General features: G+C 47.2%; 1 protein-coding gene, 2 long non-coding RNA genes and 1 other non-coding gene across 5 annotated transcripts; 3 read left to right on the forward strand and 1 right to left on the reverse strand.

The window, feature by feature from the left end:
- Positions 1-7860: 7860 nt before the first annotated feature.
- Positions 7861-8895, forward strand: LOC132130305 (uncharacterized). Its single transcript, XM_059541991.1, has 2 exons — positions 7861-8243; positions 8342-8895. Exons 1-2 carry the CDS (start codon positions 7865-7867, stop codon positions 8893-8895), a joined length of 933 nt encoding a protein of 310 aa, XP_059397974.1. The 5' UTR covers positions 7861-7864.
- A 4402-nt stretch (positions 8896-13297) lies between these two features.
- Positions 13298-16587, forward strand: LOC132130469 (uncharacterized). Its single transcript, XR_009428714.1, has 4 exons — positions 13298-13625; positions 13875-14052; positions 14895-15085; positions 16560-16587. It is a non-coding gene; the product is annotated as an uncharacterized LOC132130469 (long non-coding RNA).
- Positions 14686-16121, reverse strand: LOC132130468 (uncharacterized). 2 transcript variants are annotated; one of them, XR_009428712.1, is made up of 4 exons: positions 16016-16121; positions 15817-15894; positions 15214-15300; positions 14686-15068 (listed from the first exon to the last, which is right to left on the reverse strand). It is a non-coding gene; the product is annotated as an uncharacterized LOC132130468 (long non-coding RNA). The 2 variants fall into 2 exon arrangements; XR_009428713.1 differs by having other exon boundaries at positions 16028-16086.
- Positions 15277-15383, forward strand: LOC132131022 (U6 spliceosomal RNA). The gene has a single exon (XR_009428827.1). It is a non-coding gene; the product is annotated as a U6 spliceosomal RNA (small nuclear RNA).
- Positions 16588-20843: the final 4256 nt, after the last annotated feature.

Raw genomic sequence — 20843 nt, forward strand, 5'->3', positions numbered from 1 at the left:
GATCTTGATTCTGTTCAATCGAGCGTTTATCGAGCGTTTTCAGCTTTGGGCCAATCAGAAGCTCGGATTATCGAGCGTTTTGGGCCAATGAGCGTTTGTCATAGCAACCATAAACAAACCGGACCTGATGGAAACCGAGTCACCGAGTGAGTGAGTAAGTGAGTAAAACAAAAATAAATAGAATATTACGAATGTACTGAAATAACATTGTCTTCCCAGAGTACTTTTACAATGTGCTGACATGGAATTTGACGATGTATTATTACGTCTTGCTGGTTTTGATATTTAAAAGATACGTTAGTTAATTAACGTGAACGTCAACGTCAGGCGACCTGTTTACACAGTTAAACTATATTTACACTTCGAATTTCGACTCCAAACTGTAGTAACTACATCTACAGGGTCTAAGGAAGATAACCACGTAGTCTGATCAAAGATTAAATACATTTTGAGAGATCGCTAGTATGTAATGTAATGTAATGTAATGCATTGCATTGGAAATGAATGGGACAACATGTGACGATCTCTGAAAACAAAATTAAATTATGAAAAGACCATACAGTTAGTATCTTTAGACTCCTAAGATTATAATATCACCACGTGAAATCTAAAGATAAAGTTTAAGTGTATGTTTTATGCATTAACAATACTGCCAATGCATGGGGGGCTAACCCTGGGGTCATTATTTACCTGTTGTGTCACTGTTAATTTGTTAACGTTAATATTTCAATAGTGAATATGTAGTACTAGTATGTCATTAAACTTATGTGTGATATTCCAGTTAATATGGCAATTAACATGTAGTTTAACCTGTAATGCTCGCTTAATGCTGTGCTGTGTCATTTCTTGTCATGCTAGAGATGGTTTTTGCCAATTTAAAAACAACGGCCTCGCAGCAGCTTCTACTGCGGGCCTCTGATGAGGCGGTGGCTTTCATCGCCGCTAAGGGGCCACACAGGAGCGCCGCTGCTGCGAGGGCCAAGAAGCCGGAGGAGGTGGAGAAGGAGGCCCAAGCCCACGTCGTCTCCAAGGGCGGTGACCCTGGTGACCCCATGCTGGTGCTGGGCTGCCACAGCATTCAGTTTGGGAAGTACCAGGGTCAAACGTTCCGTTGGCTACTGGAGAACGACGTGGGCTACACCACGCAGTTGGTTGCCAGCCACCAGCGGGAGCGGGAGAAAAGTGCCTCCGACAGCCCCCTTATGGCCAACATGGACGCACTCGCCCGGTACTCGTGCGCCCACCCTGCATTTGCGGAGCAGGTGCGGTACCACCGGGTGCACGAGGAGGCCCGGGCTCGCGCCGCTCGGCCCAGGTGTGAGGGCGAGGCGCTTGTTGGCTTTGGGGACTACAAGGAGGCCACCCTGAAGGACCTGTATGACTCCACAGAGAAAAAGCACCAGACGTAAGTCCTGTTGTGGTGAAGGGCAGTGGACTGTTGACAGGGTGCTGTGACTTGTTGATATGCATGTTAATCTTTGATCATTGTCTTGCAGCTTTGTCAAGTGGCTACGGCGGAAGACACCGCAGCCTGGGACCTCGATGGACGCCGCCAGGAAGTACATCCTGGGCCGAGACGAGGAGCGGTCGGCAGAGGTGGCTGCTACCCCCCCACCTCCCAGCAGCAGCAGCACCACCACCACCAGCAGTGGCCCCAGCAAGGCTGCTGCTTCCACCGCGCTGCCGCCCCGCAAGCCGATCTCTCCCACGTTCTCGGCCCTACTGGGAAGGCGTCCAATGGCCCCAGGTGAGCTGGGGTTCCAGGGGTTCCTACCTGCAGTTCCAGGTAGATCTCTGTCATTCTCTTTAACACAACAGAGGTTCAGTGTACAGGATTAACTAACCACTGCCCAACCCCCCTCCCCCCACAGCGGTGTCTACGTCCGTCAGAGACCAGCGCCCCTCGGTTCCGCCACCGCCCCCGCGCCCCACCACAGAGGTGACGGACGTGGAACTGGTCCAGATGGCCACTGACATTGAAACAGGTAACTGGCACCACACTAGACGTGTCACACTGTAACATTTGCCCTCGATATATATATTCTTCTGTCAGTATTTTTGTATTAACTGTAATGGTTTCTTTTACTGGTCGCTACAGCTGATGCTTGAAGGACAAAGGTAGGTTTGGCAGGTAATGTAGCCGTCTTTGTCGGTGGTAGATGTGCCATCCTCACTAACGTGGTGGTAATGTAGAGTTGATTAAACACCTTCACATGTCTACTTCCCTTGGCCCTGCTGCATCTCTTAACATTCACCTTGTAGCACTAAACCATCTGCCCTATCACTGTCATGCTGCACGTCATCTAATCACTGTCATGCTGCACGTCATCTAATCACTGTCATGCTGCACGTCATCTAATCACTATAACTGTGACTATCTAATGACTATCATTGTGCTGATGCCATTTTGTTGTGTGTGAATGTGTCTGAAGCTCACGTACAGGTCCTTCAGACTCTCCCGCTGGTGGTGAGGCCTCCATCTCCACCTCCTCCGGCATTGTCCTCCATCCCTCCCCGCCCACCACCTCCACCTCAAGTTGCAGTTGCGGCTGCTCCACCTACGCTCTCCGTTCTGGCTCGGGCTCCGGCGTTGACTGTGGAGGAGACGCCATCTGGGGAGGCTACCCTGGCACCAGCGCCGGCGAAGAGGAAGAGGAAGGAGAGGAAGGTGGAGCAGCCCGCGACGCCCACTCCTGCTTCGGCTGAGGTACACACACACACACACATACACACACTCAGTGGAGTTGACTGTCAAACTGCATGTAGCACCTCCTCTCAGCCTCATTACAGTGTGTTTGTTTGTGTTGTTTTTTTTTCCCTCACAGTCCCGGGTGCCTGAGAGCTGGCGGACAGCTCTCACCGTGGAAGAGCAGGAGTGGATCGGCCGGGCGCTGTTTAAGACCAACAGCGAGGGGAGGACCAAGCTCACCACAGACCTCAAGCTGTGGTGGGACCCCCCTCAGCCCCGGGCGAGTTACACTCAGCCACCCGCCTCACCGGCTGCCTTCTTCGCGTGTCGGCTGTTCCTCTGGACGCCCCTGCGTCTGTGGGGGGTCCGGCCGACATGCTGTAATAGGGCCCTCACGAAGTGTAGGCCACCGAGTACCTGGAGTGCTGTCGGTGTAAGAGGAAGGTAGCTGCCTGGTCGCAGGAGGTCGTGGGTCAGCTGGGAGAGGGGCATCGCGCCCTCTTCCCGGCAATCCTCACCTACAAGTAAGTAGCTGTCTGAACACTGTCGGCGTGTCTGTGTGTGGCTCTCTCTTCTGTAACACGTGATGTGATGTGCTTCTCTGTAGGCTTGCCTGCGACCGGCGGGTAATCATCCAGCTGCGTGAGCGTACTCGGGGGAACAGCGCCACGCAGCTGTACAAAAAACTCTGTGAGGCACACACAGAGGCCTGGATGCGGCGGTCCATACACTACCTCAGCGTCATGGAGCCCTTCACGTCGCGAGGTGTCGTGCGCATGTGCACCCCACCACCGCAACCGCCACCCGTGCCCCAGTACGGGTGGCTGTTACTGGTGTACTGCCACGACATCCTCTCCCGCCTGGAGGACGTGAAGGCCCGGGTCACCTCCGTCTTTGGGACGGTCCTGAAGATGGATTCGACCAAGAAGGTAAATGTGGTGTTGTGTATATATATGTCATGCCCTGGCTATGTGCGTGCAGCCTTACTGAGATGCTTTGTTCTTTCAAACAGGTGACCCGGAAGCTCGCCGGTGCCGCCGCCCAGACCGCAGCGTGGTCAACGAACGTTGGCAACGAGCACGGACAGGTGCTTATGTCCGTGCTCACGGACACCGAGGGTGCCGGCCTGTTGTCCATGGCTGCGGGGCTAATGCGGCGGTATCGGGACGCTGGGGTGGAGCCGCCTCAGCTCCTCTACGTTGACCGGGACTGCTTTTCGTCCCGCGGGGGATCCAAGACAGCTGACATGTTCGGGAAGTGGGACAAGCTGGTGGCCCGGCTGGACATCTGGCACCTGATGCGGCGCTTCGCGTCAGGTGTCACCACCGAGAGCCACCAGCTGTACAAGCCCTTCCTGCAGCAGCTATCTTCGTGCATCTTCCTGTGGGACCCAGAGGACGCGGCCCGGTTGCTCAAGGCCAAGAAGAGGACGCTCGAGGCGCAGGGGATGACCTTCTCGTCTGACGCCGGAGTGTGGAGGCACGTCAGCCGCAGGGACATGGCTCTCCATTGCCGTCGCCGCACGCGTGGAGCGGCGGAGACGGAGCGGCTGATCGGTGACCTCCTGGAAACCTTCGGCGGTGCCAACGGGCGAGACACCGTGGGGATTCCCCTGCTGGACCAAGACCGCATCAAGGCGATCTGGACGGAGCAGCGGCGCCACCTCCGGTGCATCCAGGACCCGCCGGGCGTGGAGCTGTACACCGAGACGGGCAGGCTGACCAAGGGGGGGATCAGCCTGCCGGTGTACCGTTGTGCGCGAGGCTCCACGTCCCTGGAGTCGTTCCACCTGCACCTCAACCGCTTCATTCCAGGTAGACCACATGTTTCACTGTTGTGTCAATCTTTCACTGTCATCGGCTCATTGTCATTCACATTGTGTGCACTGAATAAACTGCTCAACGCGTCTGGGTTTCTCCTGTTCAGGTGAAAGTGCCAATCCCTGGCACTTCCAGGCATTTCTCCTGGAGGGGGTGACGCGGTGGAACGAGGACAGGGCGGCGTCCGTGGCACAGGAGGGACGACCGCTGCTCCGCTCCTACAATGGCCCCCTGCAGCACTGACATGACCAGCTCAGCCAAAGGGTGCTTGGCACGAGTGTGGTCAAGGATTACACCAAGCCCAGGGAGTACACCGGTAAGAACACTCAAGCCACCGCGCCGCTCACACACGTCCACACCAAATGATATTTGTGCCAGACTGACTGATGCGATTTGTGTTGTTGTACTTCAGGGGAACTCATCGGCATCGAGTACCTGTAGTGCATCTCACATCACCAAAAACTGCGCTCTGTTCCTTCCAACTGACTTCTTGTTTTCCGTCTCTGCTCGTGTGTCTGCAGGACTACAGAGGACCGGGTGACCAGCCGGGGTACCTGGCCGTGGTCCAGTTGGCCACGGCCTTGGTGGGGTTGCGTCACGACCCGGCCTTGTCCGAGGGGAGGGTAGATGAGCTCATCGGGCTCTACGAGGCCCTGTCACCACGCGACAGGGCCCGGGTAGTTTACCCTCCCCGCTACAGGGACAGGCCAGCTCGGGGGCGCTTCATGGCAGCGAAGCCAAGCCGCACCAGTATACCTGGTGTGGAAAGCTTGAGACGGTAAGGCTACACCTCCATCATGCATTTCCCTAATGTACACGCAAGCTGCTTTATGTAATGTTGCTCATTATCATCACGCTCATATCTGGCATTGTTTTTGTCCCTTCTCCGCAGCTGCCTGGTCGGACAGACCTCTGGACCTGCCAGCAGTCCCAGCGCAAGCCGGCTGGTAGAGGCAGTATGCACCCAGCTCTGCCGCTTGACTCCCTCTGGCACCCGTGCGCACGGTGCCCGGAGGTCGCGGTGGGACAGCATACTGCTTCGTTACCAGCACATACGGGACCTTGTGCTGGGCCACCAGAGGCTGATGGCTCGGGCGCCCATACAGCTCTACGAGCTGAATTGCAGGACCCTCTCGCTGTGGTATGTTTGATGCTTTGGGCAGTGTTATGGGAGTGACATGATTGAATGACATGCTCTCCAAATTGCACGTGTAACTAAAATACTACGTTGAAATCCGTTCTCAGGTTCACCAGGACGCAGCGGGAGAAGGAAAGGACTGTGCTAGCTCCAGGCGTTGCAGCAGAGGGACGACCACCAGCGGCAGCGGGTTCCGCCGCGACAGCGCCGGCCCCAGCAGCGGCTGTGGATCGTCCTCCGGCAGCAGCGACGGCGGTGCCTGCAGGCCAGGCGACGACAGCGGCGTCAAGGGCGGCGGTAACTCTGGCAGCAGCACCGGCTGTGGCAGCACCGGTGCCTGTTCTGCCAGCGCCAGTACGTTTACTGGCGCCTTTACCGCCTGCCCCCTCAGCTGCTGTCCTGGCCGTACCGCCGGCTGCAGCAGCTGCAACTGGACCTTTTCCAGCTACGCAGCCTCTCCTTCTGAACCTCTCACTGGCCCAGCAGAGTGCGAGGGTGCTCCCCATCCCAACGCTCCCTCGGACAACGCCAGCCCCACACGTCCTCCCTCTGCTGCTGGCCGCCGCACATCACGCCGGCCCTCAGCTGCCTGCACTGCAGCTGCTGTCAGGACGGCAGGGACAACAAGCAGTGCAGGCAGCACCTCCTGCACCTCCTCCTACCTGCAAAACTCTATGGCTGAGGAGGAAGAAGGCTGAGCAGAGGGCAGCGGCAGGAACAGTCGTCGCTGCCCGGGCCGGCGTGCCACAAGCACAGAAGTGCAGAAAATGCGGCCAGCCAAAGCGGAGGGAGACCGGACACAGCCGCTACGGCAATGTACATTTTTGCTCAACCGCGGCGGGTAAGAGTGTGGAGGACTGGCTGAGGGAGATGAAGGACAGGGACCAGGGTCGAGCCCCGGACTGATTTCACATTCTCGCTGGGCCAGGTGTATATAGTTGTGTGTGAGTTTTTTAAAAAAAAAAACATTATGTGTGATTGATGTGGTTTAAAAAAAGAGGAATAAAGTCTCTGCACAGAACAGTTATGCCATGTGTCTGCTCTGATGCTTTATTATTATTATCATCATCATCATCATGTTTTATTGTATTGTGTAATAATCTATTTCACACTTGGTGTTCTGCATCTATACAACACCAACAACAACAACAACTACTACTGATATTTCATTGATATTTATTTGACTGAAGCAAAAGGTGGAACAAATAATACACGGCATGTAACTTTTATTTATACATTGACCTATAAAACAGGTATAATATCATATTATCATCATCATCATATTTTATTGTATTGTATTGTGTAATAATCTATTTCACACTTGGTGTTCTGCATCTATACAACAACAACAACAACAACAACTACTACTGATATTTCATTGATATTTATTTGACTGAAGAAAAAGGTGAAACAAATAATACACGGCATGTAACTTTTATTTATACATTGACCTATAAAACAGGTATAATATCAATATTTAATGAAGCATGTAACTTTTATTTATACATTGACCTATAAAACAGGTATAATATCATATCATCATCATCATGTTTTATTGTATTGTATTGTGTAATAATCTATTTCACACTTGGTGTTCTGCATCTATACAACAACAACAACAACTACTACTGATATTTCATTGATATTTATTTGACTGAAGAAAAAGGTGAAACAAATAATACACGGCATGTAACTTTTATTTATACATTGACCTATAAAACAGGTATAATATCAATATTTAATGAAGAAAAAGGTGAAACACAAATAATACAAGGCGTGTGACTTTTATTTATACGTTGACATATAAAACAGGCATAGTATGAATATTTAATAACAAACATTTAGTAGTAGTAGTAGTAGTAGTAATTATTACATTTTAGCATTTGCGGCTCAACCGAGGTTCGAACCCGCGCTCCGAGGGCCGGCTCGCCCGCGCGACTGGGCATGCGCGAAGGCGCCACTGTGCGTGCGCGAAAACAGAAAAGAACGAACGGTGGGCTAGAATCAAGATCCCGGCCAATCTTCTCTGTTGGGCCCCCTGTGGCTACCTGGGCACCTGTGGCCCGCCCATTTACCTGAGTATAATTGTTGTGGCCCCACAGTTTGAATTATTGACAGCTTGCACCTAAGCACTATCTGAGATGGCAAAACAACAGAGATGTTCTGTACTCCTGTAATTTCAGAAGGGAAGATTCTGAAAAAGAACAAAAAAAAGCAATGAAATTTCGCAAACCTCATTGGCCTCCAGTGATTTCTTCGGAGGAAAGCGAAAAGAGGAGACTGTTCCGGGAAAGACTGGAGAGAAAGGCTTCCCTCCAAGCCACCCCATCCACTAGACAGTCTAGGAAAGGTCTGCGGAGAGAGTCTTCTCTGCAAGCCACCCCATCCACTAGACAGTCTAGGAAAGGTCTGCGGAGAGAGTCTTCTCTGCAAGCCAACCCATTCACCGGTCCGCAGTGGCCTCCAGTGATTTCTTCGGAGGAAAGTGAAAGGAGGAGACGGTTCCGTAGAAGATTGGAGAGAAGGTCTTCTCTCCAAGCCACCCCATCCACCAGTCAACAGTGGCCTCCAGTGCTAAAAAATGTCAGAGTATCAGGTGAGATCTTTAGACTATGAAAGAATGTAAATGAATAAATTCATGTGAGAAGCAACAAATGTCTAATGTAATACTATATGTATTTTTGCCTTAAACAGTTCCTACATGCGCATCGCTGGCTGTGCTCCCTCCTCCATCGGCTGTATCTGCTGCAGCCCTTAAAAGGGTACCAAGGGCCACAGCCTGGAGACGGAAAAAGAGGGCCGAAGAGGACAAAAAAGCTCTTAAGCAACAAAAAGGCATTGCACGGAGAGCAGATCCAAAAGGATATCCGTGCAGATTGTGTGGACAGCCAAAGAGACTGGAGTTTGGACACAGTTTCTTTAGGGGGAAAAGTTTCTGTGCCACTGCAGCTGGTAGGACTGTATCGCAATGGCTTTCTGAGCAGAGGAGGGTTGCAGCTGCAGACAACTATGACAACGTGCCTCGGACAACTGCTTGGAGGAAGAAAAAGAAAGAGGAAGAAATTGCACAGGGCCTGCCTCAGAAAAGGCCAAAGAAATGTAAACCGCTGACTTGCTCTCTTTGTCAGCAGCCCAAAACCAAGGACTATGGTCACTCACACTACGGTGGAAAATCATTTTGTAGCAGTTACGAGGGCAAGACTGTGGAACTTTGGCTGGCAGAGCAGCGGTCTCTTGCTCCCCCGTAAATAATTGGCACTGATTTACTTATCTTTTATTATCTGTTAATTTTAGTACAGTGCTTGTTTGCCATGGCCTCGGATTTGGAGGTGCTGATTCTCATCCCAGCCGCTTCACACTCGGCTGCAAACCGTCCCAGTGCATGCTGAAGGTCCTGGCTTGATGAAGCCAACACGACAACATCATCCGCAAAGAGCAGAGACGAAATCGTGTTGTCACCAAACCTGACCCCCTCCGGCCCCTGGCTGCGCCTAGAAATTCTGTCCATAAAAATCATGAACAGAACCGGCGACAAAGGGCAGCCCTGCCGGAGTCCAACACGCACCGGGAACAAGTCTGACTTACTGCTGGCAATACGAACCAAGCTCCTGCTCCGGTCGTACAGGGACCGGATAGACCTTAGCAAAGGGCCCCGGACCCCATACTCCCGGAGCACCCTCCACAGGCCGCCGCAAGGGACACAGTCGAATGCCTTCTCCAAATCCACAAAGCACATGTGGACTGGTTGGGCAAACTCCCATGAACCCTCCAGCACCCTGTAGATGGTATAGAGCTGGTCCAGTGTTCCACGGCCTGGACGAAAACCACACTGTTCCTCCTGAATCCGAGGTTCTACTATTGGCCGGATTCTCCTCTCCAGTACCCTGGCATAGACTTTCCCAGGGAGGCTGAGAAGTGTGATCCCCCTGTAGTTAGAACACACCCTCCGGTCCCCCTTCTTAAAAAGAGGGACCACCACCCCGGTCTGCCATTCCAGAGGCACCGTCCCCGACTGCCACGCGATGCTGCAGAGGCGTGTCAGCCAAGACAGCCCCACAACATCCAGAGACTTGAGGTACTCAGGGCGGATCTCATCCACCCCCGGTGCCTTGCCACCAAGGAGTTTCTTGACTACCTCGGTGACTTCAGCTTGGGTGATGAACGAGTCCACATCTGAGCCCTCAGCCTCTGCTTCCTCAATGGAAGACGTGACAGCGGGATTGAGGAGATCCTCGAAGTATTCCTTCCACCGTCCAACGACATCCCCAGTTGAGGTCAACAGCTCCCCACCTCTACTGTAAACAGTGTTGGTAGGGCACTGCATCCCTCTCCTGAGGCGCCGGACGGTTTGCCAGAATCTCTTCGAGGCCGACCGATAGTCCTTCTCCATGGCCTCACCGAACTCCTCCCAGGCCCGAGTTTTTGCCTCCCCAACCACCCGGGCTGCAGTCCGCTTGGCCTGCCGGTACCTGTCAGCTGCCTCAGGAGTCCCACAAGCCAACCAGGCCCGATAGGACTCCTTTTTCAGCTTGACGGCATCCCTTACTTCCGGTGTCCACCACCGGGTTCGGGGATTGCCGCCTCGACAGGCACCGGAGACCTTATGGCCACAGCTCCGAGCGGCCGCTTCGACAATGGAGGTGGAGAACATGGTCCACTCGGACTCAATATCTCCAGCCTCCCTCGGGATCCGGTCGAAGCTCTGCCGGAGGTGGGAGTTGAAGATCTCTCTGACAGGAGACTCGGCCAAACGTTCCCAGCAGACCCTCACAGTACGTTTGGGTCTGCCGAGTCTGTCCAGCTTCCTCCCCCGCCATCGGATCCAACTCACCACCAGGTGGTGATCAGTTGACAGCTCCGCCCCTCTCTTCACCCGAGTGTCCAAGACATACGGCCGGAGGTCGGATGAAACGACCACAAAGTCGATCATCGACCTACGGCCTAGGGTGTCCTGGTGCCACGTGTACTGATGGACACCCTTATGCTTGAACATGGTGTTCGTTATGGACAAGCTGTAACTAGCACAGAAGTCCAATAACTGAACACCGCTCGGGTTCAGATCAGGGGGGCCGTTCCTCCCAATCACGCCCCTCCAGGTGTCACTGTCATTGCCCACGTGGGCGTTGAAGTCCCCCAGTAAAACGACGGAGTCCCCAGTCGGAGCACTTTCCAGCACCCTTCCCAGAGACTCCAAGAAGGCCGGGTACTCTGCACTGCCGTTCGGCCCGTAGGCACAAACGACAGTGAGAGACCTATCCCCGACCCGAAGGCGCAGGGAAACGACCCTCTCATTCACCGGGGTAAACTCCAACACATGGCAGCTGAGCTGGGGGGCTATAAGCAAACCAACACCGGCCCGCCGCCTCTCACCATGGGCAACTCCAGAGTGGCGAAGAGTCCATCCTCTCTCGAGGAGTGTGGTTCCAGAGCCCAAGCTGTGCGTAGAGGTGAGCCCGACTATCGCTAGTCGGAACCTCTCAACCTCACGCACAATCTCGGGCTCCTTCCCCGCCAGTGAGGTGACGTTCCACGTCCCTAGAGCTAGTTTCCGTGTCCAGGGATCGGGCTGTCGAGGCCCCCGCCTTCGACTGCCGCCCGATTCTCTACGCACCGGCACCTTACGGTCCCTCCTGTAGGTGGTGAGCCCACGGGGCCTTCAATGTCCTAGCTGTAAATTAGTTCTAAAAAAGTGAATTATTGTAAAATGATTCTTTGATTTTAATCAAAATGGCCTACAGAAAAATTACTGATGCTGCCTAGAAAAGATCCATAGTATAGAAAAAATGGTAGTCCTACCAACAATAGTACATTATATGCATAACGCATTATATATATATATATATATATAGGCTATAGTAACTTTTGGTAACTATATGGTAACTATTGTCAAGGACCTTGGAAAACATTGTGGCCATGCATCGTTGCCCAAACAATGATTACTTACAGTTGTAACAGCTAAATACAGCTCTTACCTGATTTAACAAGGAAAAAAGAAAATCAGGAATAACAATAAAATCAAAAACAACATCTGACTGCAAAGGTAGATTACTGGTCTGTTGTTCATATCTTGCTTAATACATTATACATCTGAGATGATGTGACATTAAATATGCATATGGTTTCTTACACTGACGGACATTTGTGCTGCATGAATATAAAATAAATATAATTCACTGCATAACAGCGCATTGCAGTTATAATTCAAGATTTTAGCAATTCAGTAAAAGAGAATGCTGATTACATTGAAGCACTATTTCAGAAAGAGAAAATATGTAAATGAGAACTGCTTTATTAAATTGGTTGTATTAAAATGCAGTACTGTAACAGTTCAGGCTGAACGCAGGTACGACTTGATGCATATATACAGTTCAATTATTATATAAAGTTATATGCATGTTTATTAAAAAAAAGTTTTTTAATAAAAATTATTTAGCCTTTTGAGGTTAATGAAAATTCAGATTTAATTGATTCCTGGCCGAGTAAAATTACATAGCCTTTGATAAAGAATTGAAAAAGAAAATGTGCAAAGGTTTAATTATTATTATTAAGGCTTTGTATTTTTTATAATTTTTTGTGAATCTTTATGGGAGAGAGTTCTACGTTTTCTAGAGTCCTGTGTCCAGTCCATATGCTCCCAAGATAGATCCTATTTTTAGGGATCAGAGAGACTTAGGAACTAGAGGAAAAAGGACCATTGAAACTGTGTAACACAGAACCCTGGAACACGGTCAGGACTCTTTGCTATGAACTGGGAACATAGGAGTAACACCATTTACCACAAACAAATTCACCTGCAAGGTCAATGTATTAATGTACCATGTATATCACTGTGCTAAACACCATGGTTTGAATTGCAGCCTTCATGAGAATTATCACATGTGCAAGATTTTGTTCCAGGCGACCTCTGTTTTACCTAAATCCTTCACATCAAGGAGTAATTTTTTTGTTCCCCAATTCTCATAGTTCACCAGATTTATATGGAATGTAATGAACACATGAAAAGAGTCCCAGGGTCATGGTAACACATGAACAAAGGGTTAACCCTGGGAAAAGAGAGAAACTCCCAAATCAGACCATGTTACACAGGGGTCCTGAACTATTTTTCTTATACAAAAACATCTATTCACTTCAGAAGGTGTTTTTTTAATGTCTGGAAAGTCATATACACTTCGGATGGCTTGAGGGTCCGTAAATCACAGGGTAATTTTCAATTTTGGGTGATTTATCTCTTTGAGGCCATCAGCTCAAAATAAAAAAAAATCCTTTAAACACTGAGTAAAACAATCAGTTGTCAACATTATATGATGTCATTACGTTGTTGGCTTAAACCTAGATTAATTCTTGTTAGAACTACAAAGTAATTCCGTAATGAGCAGTAAAACATTTTCTCCCATCAGCAGATAGTAAATTAGGCACGGTCACTTTAAGAGACAATACATCCAATATAATGATACACATTCGATTTCTTTCTCTTAACCGACAATTTTTTAGATTGAAACTCGCAAAGACGAGTTTTGGTATGTATTTGTCGTTTCAAGTGCAAGAAGAGACAACTCATTTCGGTGTTCAGGGGCCGTGAGTCACGGCTCTCTGCGTGGGTGATGAACATAGACTGTATAAGTGATGAATTAAGCTTTTCATGTATTTTGTGTTTGTATGTTTAAACTGGCGCGGTTTTGTTCGGTCGGGCTCGGGAGAAATCGAAGTTGTGCTCGGTGTTTGTGCGGCGAGCGAACTCTCAGTTGAGTTTTTCCGTGTCTGTTTGAATGCTTAAATTGGCAAGACGCAAAACACGTGCAATTGATACGCTTTCGTGACAACGCTTAAAGGCCGTTTTTATGCTGGTCTCGGGCAGTCAGTTGAAATCTCCAGGGGCCCCTCAGCTGTAACCGTCACCAGCTGCTGGACATCGCGTCACCAGTCCACTAACGTCAGCCGTTCTGAACCCGTTCCCCTCCCAGTCACGTGCTCGTTCACAGTTTAGAAAACATATTTGTAGAAAACGGTTTAGTACTGTTACAAAAAGACTGTGAATTTTTACAGTATTTTTTCCAGAGTAACGTTAGAGTTGTCTAAAACGGCCCTTAAAAAGGCAATTAAACCAGAGAAATTGTAATTTAACATTTAGCACATTCACAGACGTGTATTAAGCTCCCTCTAGTGTACAAATTGTTGTATTACAAATCTAAGAGTCGTTCTAATGCCGTATGTCCTTTTTCTATTTCAGACCACAAAGGGAGACTCTTTTTTAGATGCGTGTTCGTCCATATAATGGCAGTGAACACTTACCAGCTTCAAACTTAAAAAGATAAAAAAGTATCATGTAAGCGCAGACTATAAAAACGTAATTTCTTCCTGTGTCGGCAAAGCTGGGAGAACATAATAATGCCACTAGATGGCGACAAGTGAGTGTCTTTTGAGTGCCATTTAATACTAATTCTAAGGCAAAAACAAATGAAAAATGTGAATATTGTGAAATATTATTACATTTGATAATTTTAAATTATTAAAAAAAAGTTTTCTTTTAATATTTTTTCAAAAGTACTTTTTTATTTTATCTGAACATTCTTTTTATTTTATTTTCCCCTGTGAAGGCATAACTGAATTTTCAGCAGTTATAACTCCACTATTTGATGAACAGAAAGTTCAGGAGTAGCATTTATTTTAAACAGATGTTTGCTTGATTTTTCAGTGCCTGAAGAACATTTCTAATAACTGGATCATAGTGGGGGGATTTATTCACTCTCAGGTCACCCTAATTTTTTTTTTTTGCTTTGGGCCCCTTACCTTTTCAGATAAGTTTAGACAGGGCCCTGTTCATTACTAGCTACATTCATCATATTCTACATAACCTGTACTTTCTCCATCTTGATCTATCTACCACTGCCATCATGCTGATGCTGATTTATTCATAAAACCTATAGGATAAACAACTGGCTACATTAGGCTTAGATAAAAATTGTTAAGAAAAATGACAAATTATTGGAAATATTCTAGAAAATATATAGATAAGATATATATATATATAGTAACATCTCAGCTAAAGACATTTTAAAATGTTTTTTTTAAGCTTCAAAAAGTATTTTGTAACTACATTATAAGCCTACATGAGAATGTTAAATTAAGCATGATTTTGGAGTAGAGGCACATATTGATCTTGTCCTCAGACTGAATATTTCCAGTGGCTGTTCTGAACTGAACTGTTTGAGCTTTGAGGTTCACAGTGTTCTCTCTGTTGTTCTGAAAGGAGAGCTTCCTGGTCTTACAGCCCTTTATGCTTTCTGTGAAGAATGCGGCCGCCCTTTGTCCCGGAGGGAAGTGGAGCGCTGTCTGTGGGGGAGGGTGCGTGACATGACCAAGAGCTCCTCTTCGTCACACCGAGCGGTCCAATCACGCTTGAAGAGATGAGCTTGCGAAGGATCTACAGCTCAGAGAATAGTACGTTAAAAATACACAAAACTACTGGTTCTAAGGTTTCCTGGTTTTAAAGGTTTACAGGTTTATGTCAGCATGTTTCACAGTCACATTTGATACAAGAGAGCAGAATGAGTACTTTATCCACTTACCACCTATGAGAGACAGAGTTGGGAGTCACTGGTATATCAAGCCCTCGTCCAGACTGTATGTTCGTGCTTGCTTCGGCAGCACATATACTAAAATTGGAACGATACAGAGAAGATTAGCATGGCCCCTGCGCAAGGATGACACGCAAATTCGTGAAGCGTTCCTCATTTTTATTAATTATTAGTTATTATTTAATAATTTACTGTAATATTTACTGTATTTTGTACTGTATCTAATGCTAAAAGGCTGCAGTCGCGCAGCCGCGCCGCTGGATGGCAGCATCGCACTAGAGCGGCGCACTCTGACTCACAGCAGACTTGACACAGTCTACTCGAATTTAAAGAAATAAAAGTACCAGAGACGGCTTTTTCTGAGCAAAAACATGTTTTAAGTATTCACAGGGATTGCATTCATCATCCTGATGTTTTTTTTAGACAATTTAATTTACCATATTTAATCTGAGAGTAGTTAATGTGTTAGCATCGGTAATGATAACTCTGAATCGTCGTTCCTTTCGACTCAAACCAGCAGATTTCGACACGAATTCAGTTAAAAATAATTATATAGATAAATACGAACGTTTAAATTAATTGAAATGAACTTACCTGACGTGTTTGTTGTTTTCGCTTAGTTTGGGTGACAAATTTGCGTCGTTTTCTTTGGCTTGTGTTTTTCGTTTGTACCTGGAAACGCAGAGCGAAATAAGAATTAAAACACGTAACGTTATTTTAATTTCCTACCAAATTAAAAAAAATAAAATAATAATGATAATAAAATGGTGTTGCTAAATAAATGTTTTCGTACGCTGAGGATCACCTGTGCTGTGCAGGACAAGGCTCCTCTTCGTGTCACCTGACTAACAGATTTGAGTTTAGTTGCACACAACGAGTTAACGCTATAACTTGTTTGCAAAATTAAAAAGGATTTACGGATGTAAATACGACTGAATGTCATGATTTTTGTTGACAATTTTATTAATCTAAACGTCATTTTACACACTTATGAACAGTTGTCTGTATATTGAGTTTTGTCACTGATAAGAAAACAAAAACATACAGGACCTAATATATAAAGTGTAAATTTTTGTTTACAAAAACTAGTTTACAAAAAAGCATTTTACAAAAAGCAAAATAATAACTATCAATCTCATGTTTGTGTTGGGCACTCAGGTCAATCAAGTCAAAGTTACTAGTTTAGCAAAATCTCAGTTTTATTTGTTATAGTGATATAATCATTTTGTGGTGTCTCTATGATGCATGCAGAGTTGATTATTTATTTTTTTAATTGTAAACAGACAGAGAATGTGTCTATGACCCCCCCTCTTTTCCCCCCTTTTCTCTTCTTTTAGGTCACATTACTGGTTCTGCGGCTTGTACGTGAGCTTCAGACACATTCACACACAACAAAATGGCATCAGCACAATGATAGTCATTAGATAGTCACAGTGATAGTGATTAGATGACGTGCAGCATGACAGTGATAGGGCACATGGGCGTCAGTTTGGTTTGAAATGTGGTGGGGACAGAGACGCATTCAGAAGTGCATTTTCAGAAGTGGTGGGTACAATGATGCATTTTTTTTTCTCTTTCGCGCAGGTCATGTTTTGAAAGACGTCCTGTATCTTATTAATGTAAATAAATAAAAATGTATACAAAAATGTGATGATGTCCGACTCGTTTTATGAAGAAGAAAGCCGTACAAAGCATTAGACATATGATATATGACCCACTAATCTGCTTCATATCATCATATAAGTACCATGTTGACAATATGACATGGCCATGACGTGGTTTAATGTACCTAAACAATGATTACCAAATTTCTCTTTCATGTTGCTTTGTTATAACCACTGAAAACGGGGAAAAAAATCTAACCCAAAATCGGGCCTCGCTCTACATTATCCCGCTTATTACATGGCTACCCACCAAATAAATCAATAATTTGACACAAAATATTGATTTAAAAAAGAGTTTATTGATTTAAACACGATTGTATTGCTTCCGCTAAAGAAAATAGTTCCGTCTCTACGATTAGAATCCTGCCGCGTCCATACCAACGCTCTGTTTTTCATGGCAACGGTGTTATTATCAAGAAATAACAGACTTCATTCTACAGTGGAATTCAACCAAGCCATGTAATAATTTGATTTAATTCCCAGTACAATTTACCATATCTACACACAACACAACTTAAGCACTACAAATTTTATCAAGATTGAAAAAGCAAAAATACGTGTAGCACATGAACACTATTGACTATCACACCATGATCTGACTGCTCTCAATTCACAACAACATGCATCCATCCAATCTACATCAGGCATTTTGACTAAAACTTGATCCATTCCTCATCATCATCATCATCATCATCATCACAACTATTTCAGAATTCAGCAATAGATTCAAGCAATAATTAAACAAGATACTGACTACTCAACAATCATCTCCCCCAACACTTGCTGTATGAACGCAAACCGTAACTAGCTAATTAAGTTGGTGGCTAAGGAAGTCTAACGTAACATTAATTGCAAGAGAAGAATTAAAACAGCCGATCCCTTGTGTGCAAATGCACAAGACCTAGCCATAATACCAGCAAATCTTAATAAACATAAGTTATCGCGTCTTACCTTTGTGTCAATGGTCTGCAGACCCTTGCTGTGTGTACAACAACATCCATTTGTTCTACAAGTTATCACTTTGATATGTTATAGTCCATGGCACTAGGATGCAACCTTGTGATATTGTATGAAGGCTAAATGACTTGCTCGTCTATGATACATTCGCCAGAAATTCTGGCCAATCCCAGCAAAGACTAGGTAGCCTCGTTCCCGCTCGTTCACTGTCCATTCCAAACTGTCAACTCATTTGAAAAACATTCTTTAAAAAAAAGAAGCGCGATAGTCATATAGACGGTTTCATCGGGCGCACGCGCCTGGACCTAAGTTAACTTCCGGTCTGTGTTGTGTATATCGGTCTGGCTGCAGTGCCTTCTACAAACGCGGTTAAAGTCAAGGCGATGAGTAGACTGAGGGCTCAGGTGGTTGTGCTGCGGCATGTGTTTCCCATACATTTATTTATTTTTGGAAACTCACCACAATTTTAAAACTGATCGATTTTCAAAAAGGCTTCGCTGAATAAACATGAGTAACGTTATGTACTGCACGTTTAATAATAATAATCCCTTACATTTATATGTTTAAATATCAAAACGAGGCACAGGTGTTTTTTATATCGCTGTTTTTCTGAAGGAAGACTTGCATGTTATATGCCTGATAAAGCAGCGTGTGTGAGCGTACTTTGTTTACAGCTGTTACTGGGGAAACCTCCATTTCTCGCGCTTTATGTCTATGCTTTAAAACATCTCCTATTGGCAAAGAATGGATTTGCATTCTCATTAAGTCCGCCTGATCCATGCAGCAAACATATTTTGTTTGTTATCAAAAAATATCTACTCTAGAGGGACTTGGCTGATGTTATTGATTCTATTTGGAAGTCTACCGGAAGTTAAGTTAGGTCCGCAAAAGCGCGCATGCGCAGTAACGTTTGTTTATGTTGTTGCCGTTGAAACCGTCTATAGAGAAAATAATAACAGTGACACGATGACTCCCCCTCCCCCAACCTAGAACGTATCCCAATGTTACAGTTGTTGCAGTTTTAATGAACAGAAAAGCGTGTAGCCAGCGCAGCAGCAGAACTCGAGGTTTAAAAAAAAAAAAAAAAGTGGTGGGTACAAAATGACTCATGACGAAATCTGGGGGGGACACGTCCCCCCCGTCCCCCCCGAAATCGACGCCTATGATAGGGCAGATGGTTTAGTGCTACAAGGTGAATGTTAAGAGATGCAGCAGGGCCAAGGGAAGTAAACATGTGAAGGTGTTTAATCAACTCTATATTACCACCACGTTAGTGAGGATGGCACATCTACCACCGACAAAGACGGCTACATTACCTGCCAAACCTACCTTTGTCCTTCAAGCATCAGCTGTAGCGACCAGTAAAAGAAACCATTACAGTTAATACAAAAATACTGACAGAAGAATATATATTGAGGGCAATTGTTACAGTGTGACACGTCTAGTGTGGTGCCAGTTACCCGTTTCAATGTCAGTGGCCATCTGGACCAGTTCCTTGTCCGTCACCTCTGTGGTGGGGGGCGGGGGAACCGAGGGGCGCTGGTCTCTGACGGACGTAGACAACGCTGTGGGGGGAGGGGGGTTGGGCAGTGGTTAGTTAATCCTGTACACTGAACCTCTGTTGTGTTAAAGAGAAAGAAAGAGATCTACCTGGAACTGCAGGCCGTGCTGGTGTGGTCATCAGCTTCCTGACCTTGGCCTGCAGCTCACCTGGGGCCATTGGACGCCTTCCCAGTAGGGCCGAGAACGTGGGAGCGATCGGCTTGCGGGGCGGCAGCGCGGTGGAAGCAGCGGCCTTGCTGGGGCCACTGCTGGTGGTGGTGCTGCTGCTGCTGCTGGGAGGTGGGGGGGTAGCAGCCGCCTCTGCCGACCGCTCCTCGTCTCGGCCCAGGATGTACTTCCTGGCGCCGTCCATCGAGGTCCCAGGCGGTGTCTTCCGCCATAGCCACTTGACAAAGCTGCAAGACAATGATCAAAGATTAACACGCATATCAACAAGTCACAGCACCCTGTCAACAGTCCACTGCCCTTCACCACAACAGGACTTACGTCTGGTGCTTCTTCTCTGTGGAGTCATACAGGTCCTTCAGGGTGGCCTCCTTGTAGTCCCCAAAGCCAACAAGCGCCTCGCCCTCACACCCGGGCCGAGCGGCACGAGCCCGGGCCTCCTCGTGCACCCGGTGGTACCGCACCTGCTCCGCAAATGCAGGGTGGGCGCATGAGTACCGGGCGAGTGCGTCCTTGTTGGCCATAAGGGGGCTGTCGGAGGCACTTTTCTCCCGCTCCCGCTGGTGGCTGGCAACCAACTGCGTGGTGTAGCCCACGTCGTTCTCCAGTAGCCAACGGAACGTTTGACCCTGGTTCTTCCCAAACTGAATGCTGTGGCAGCCCAGCACCAGCATGGGATCACCAGGGTCACCGCCCTTGGAGGCGACGTGGGCTTGGGCCTCCTTCTCCACCTCCTCCGGCTTCTTGGCCCTCGCAGCAGCGGCGCTCCCGCGTGGCCCCTTAGCGGCAATGAAAGCCACCGCCTCATCAGAGGCCCGCAGGAGAAGCTGCTGCGAGGCCGTTTTTTTTAAATTAGCAAAAACCATCTCTAGCATGACAAGAAATGACACAGCACAGCATTAAGCGAGCATTACAGGTTAAACTACATGTTAATTGCCATATTAACTGGAATATCACACATAAGTTTAATGACATACTAGTACTACACATTCACTATTGAAATATTAACGTTAACAAATTAACATAACGTAACACAACAGGTAAATAATGACCCCAGGGTTAGCCCCCCCATGCATTGGCAGCCATTAAACAAACAGGCTTATTGTTAATGCATAAAACATACACTTAAACTTCATCTTTAGATTTCACGTGGTGATATTATAATCTTAGGGGTCTAAAGATACTAACTGTATGGTCTTTTCATAATTTAATTTTGTTTTCAGAGATCGTCACATGTTGTCCCATTCATTTCCAAAGCATAGCATTACATTA

The sequence above is a fragment of the Carassius carassius genome, chromosome 47, assembly GCF_963082965.1.
Source record: "Carassius carassius chromosome 47, fCarCar2.1, whole genome shotgun sequence".
NCBI lineage: Eukaryota > Metazoa > Chordata > Actinopteri > Cypriniformes > Cyprinidae > Carassius > Carassius carassius.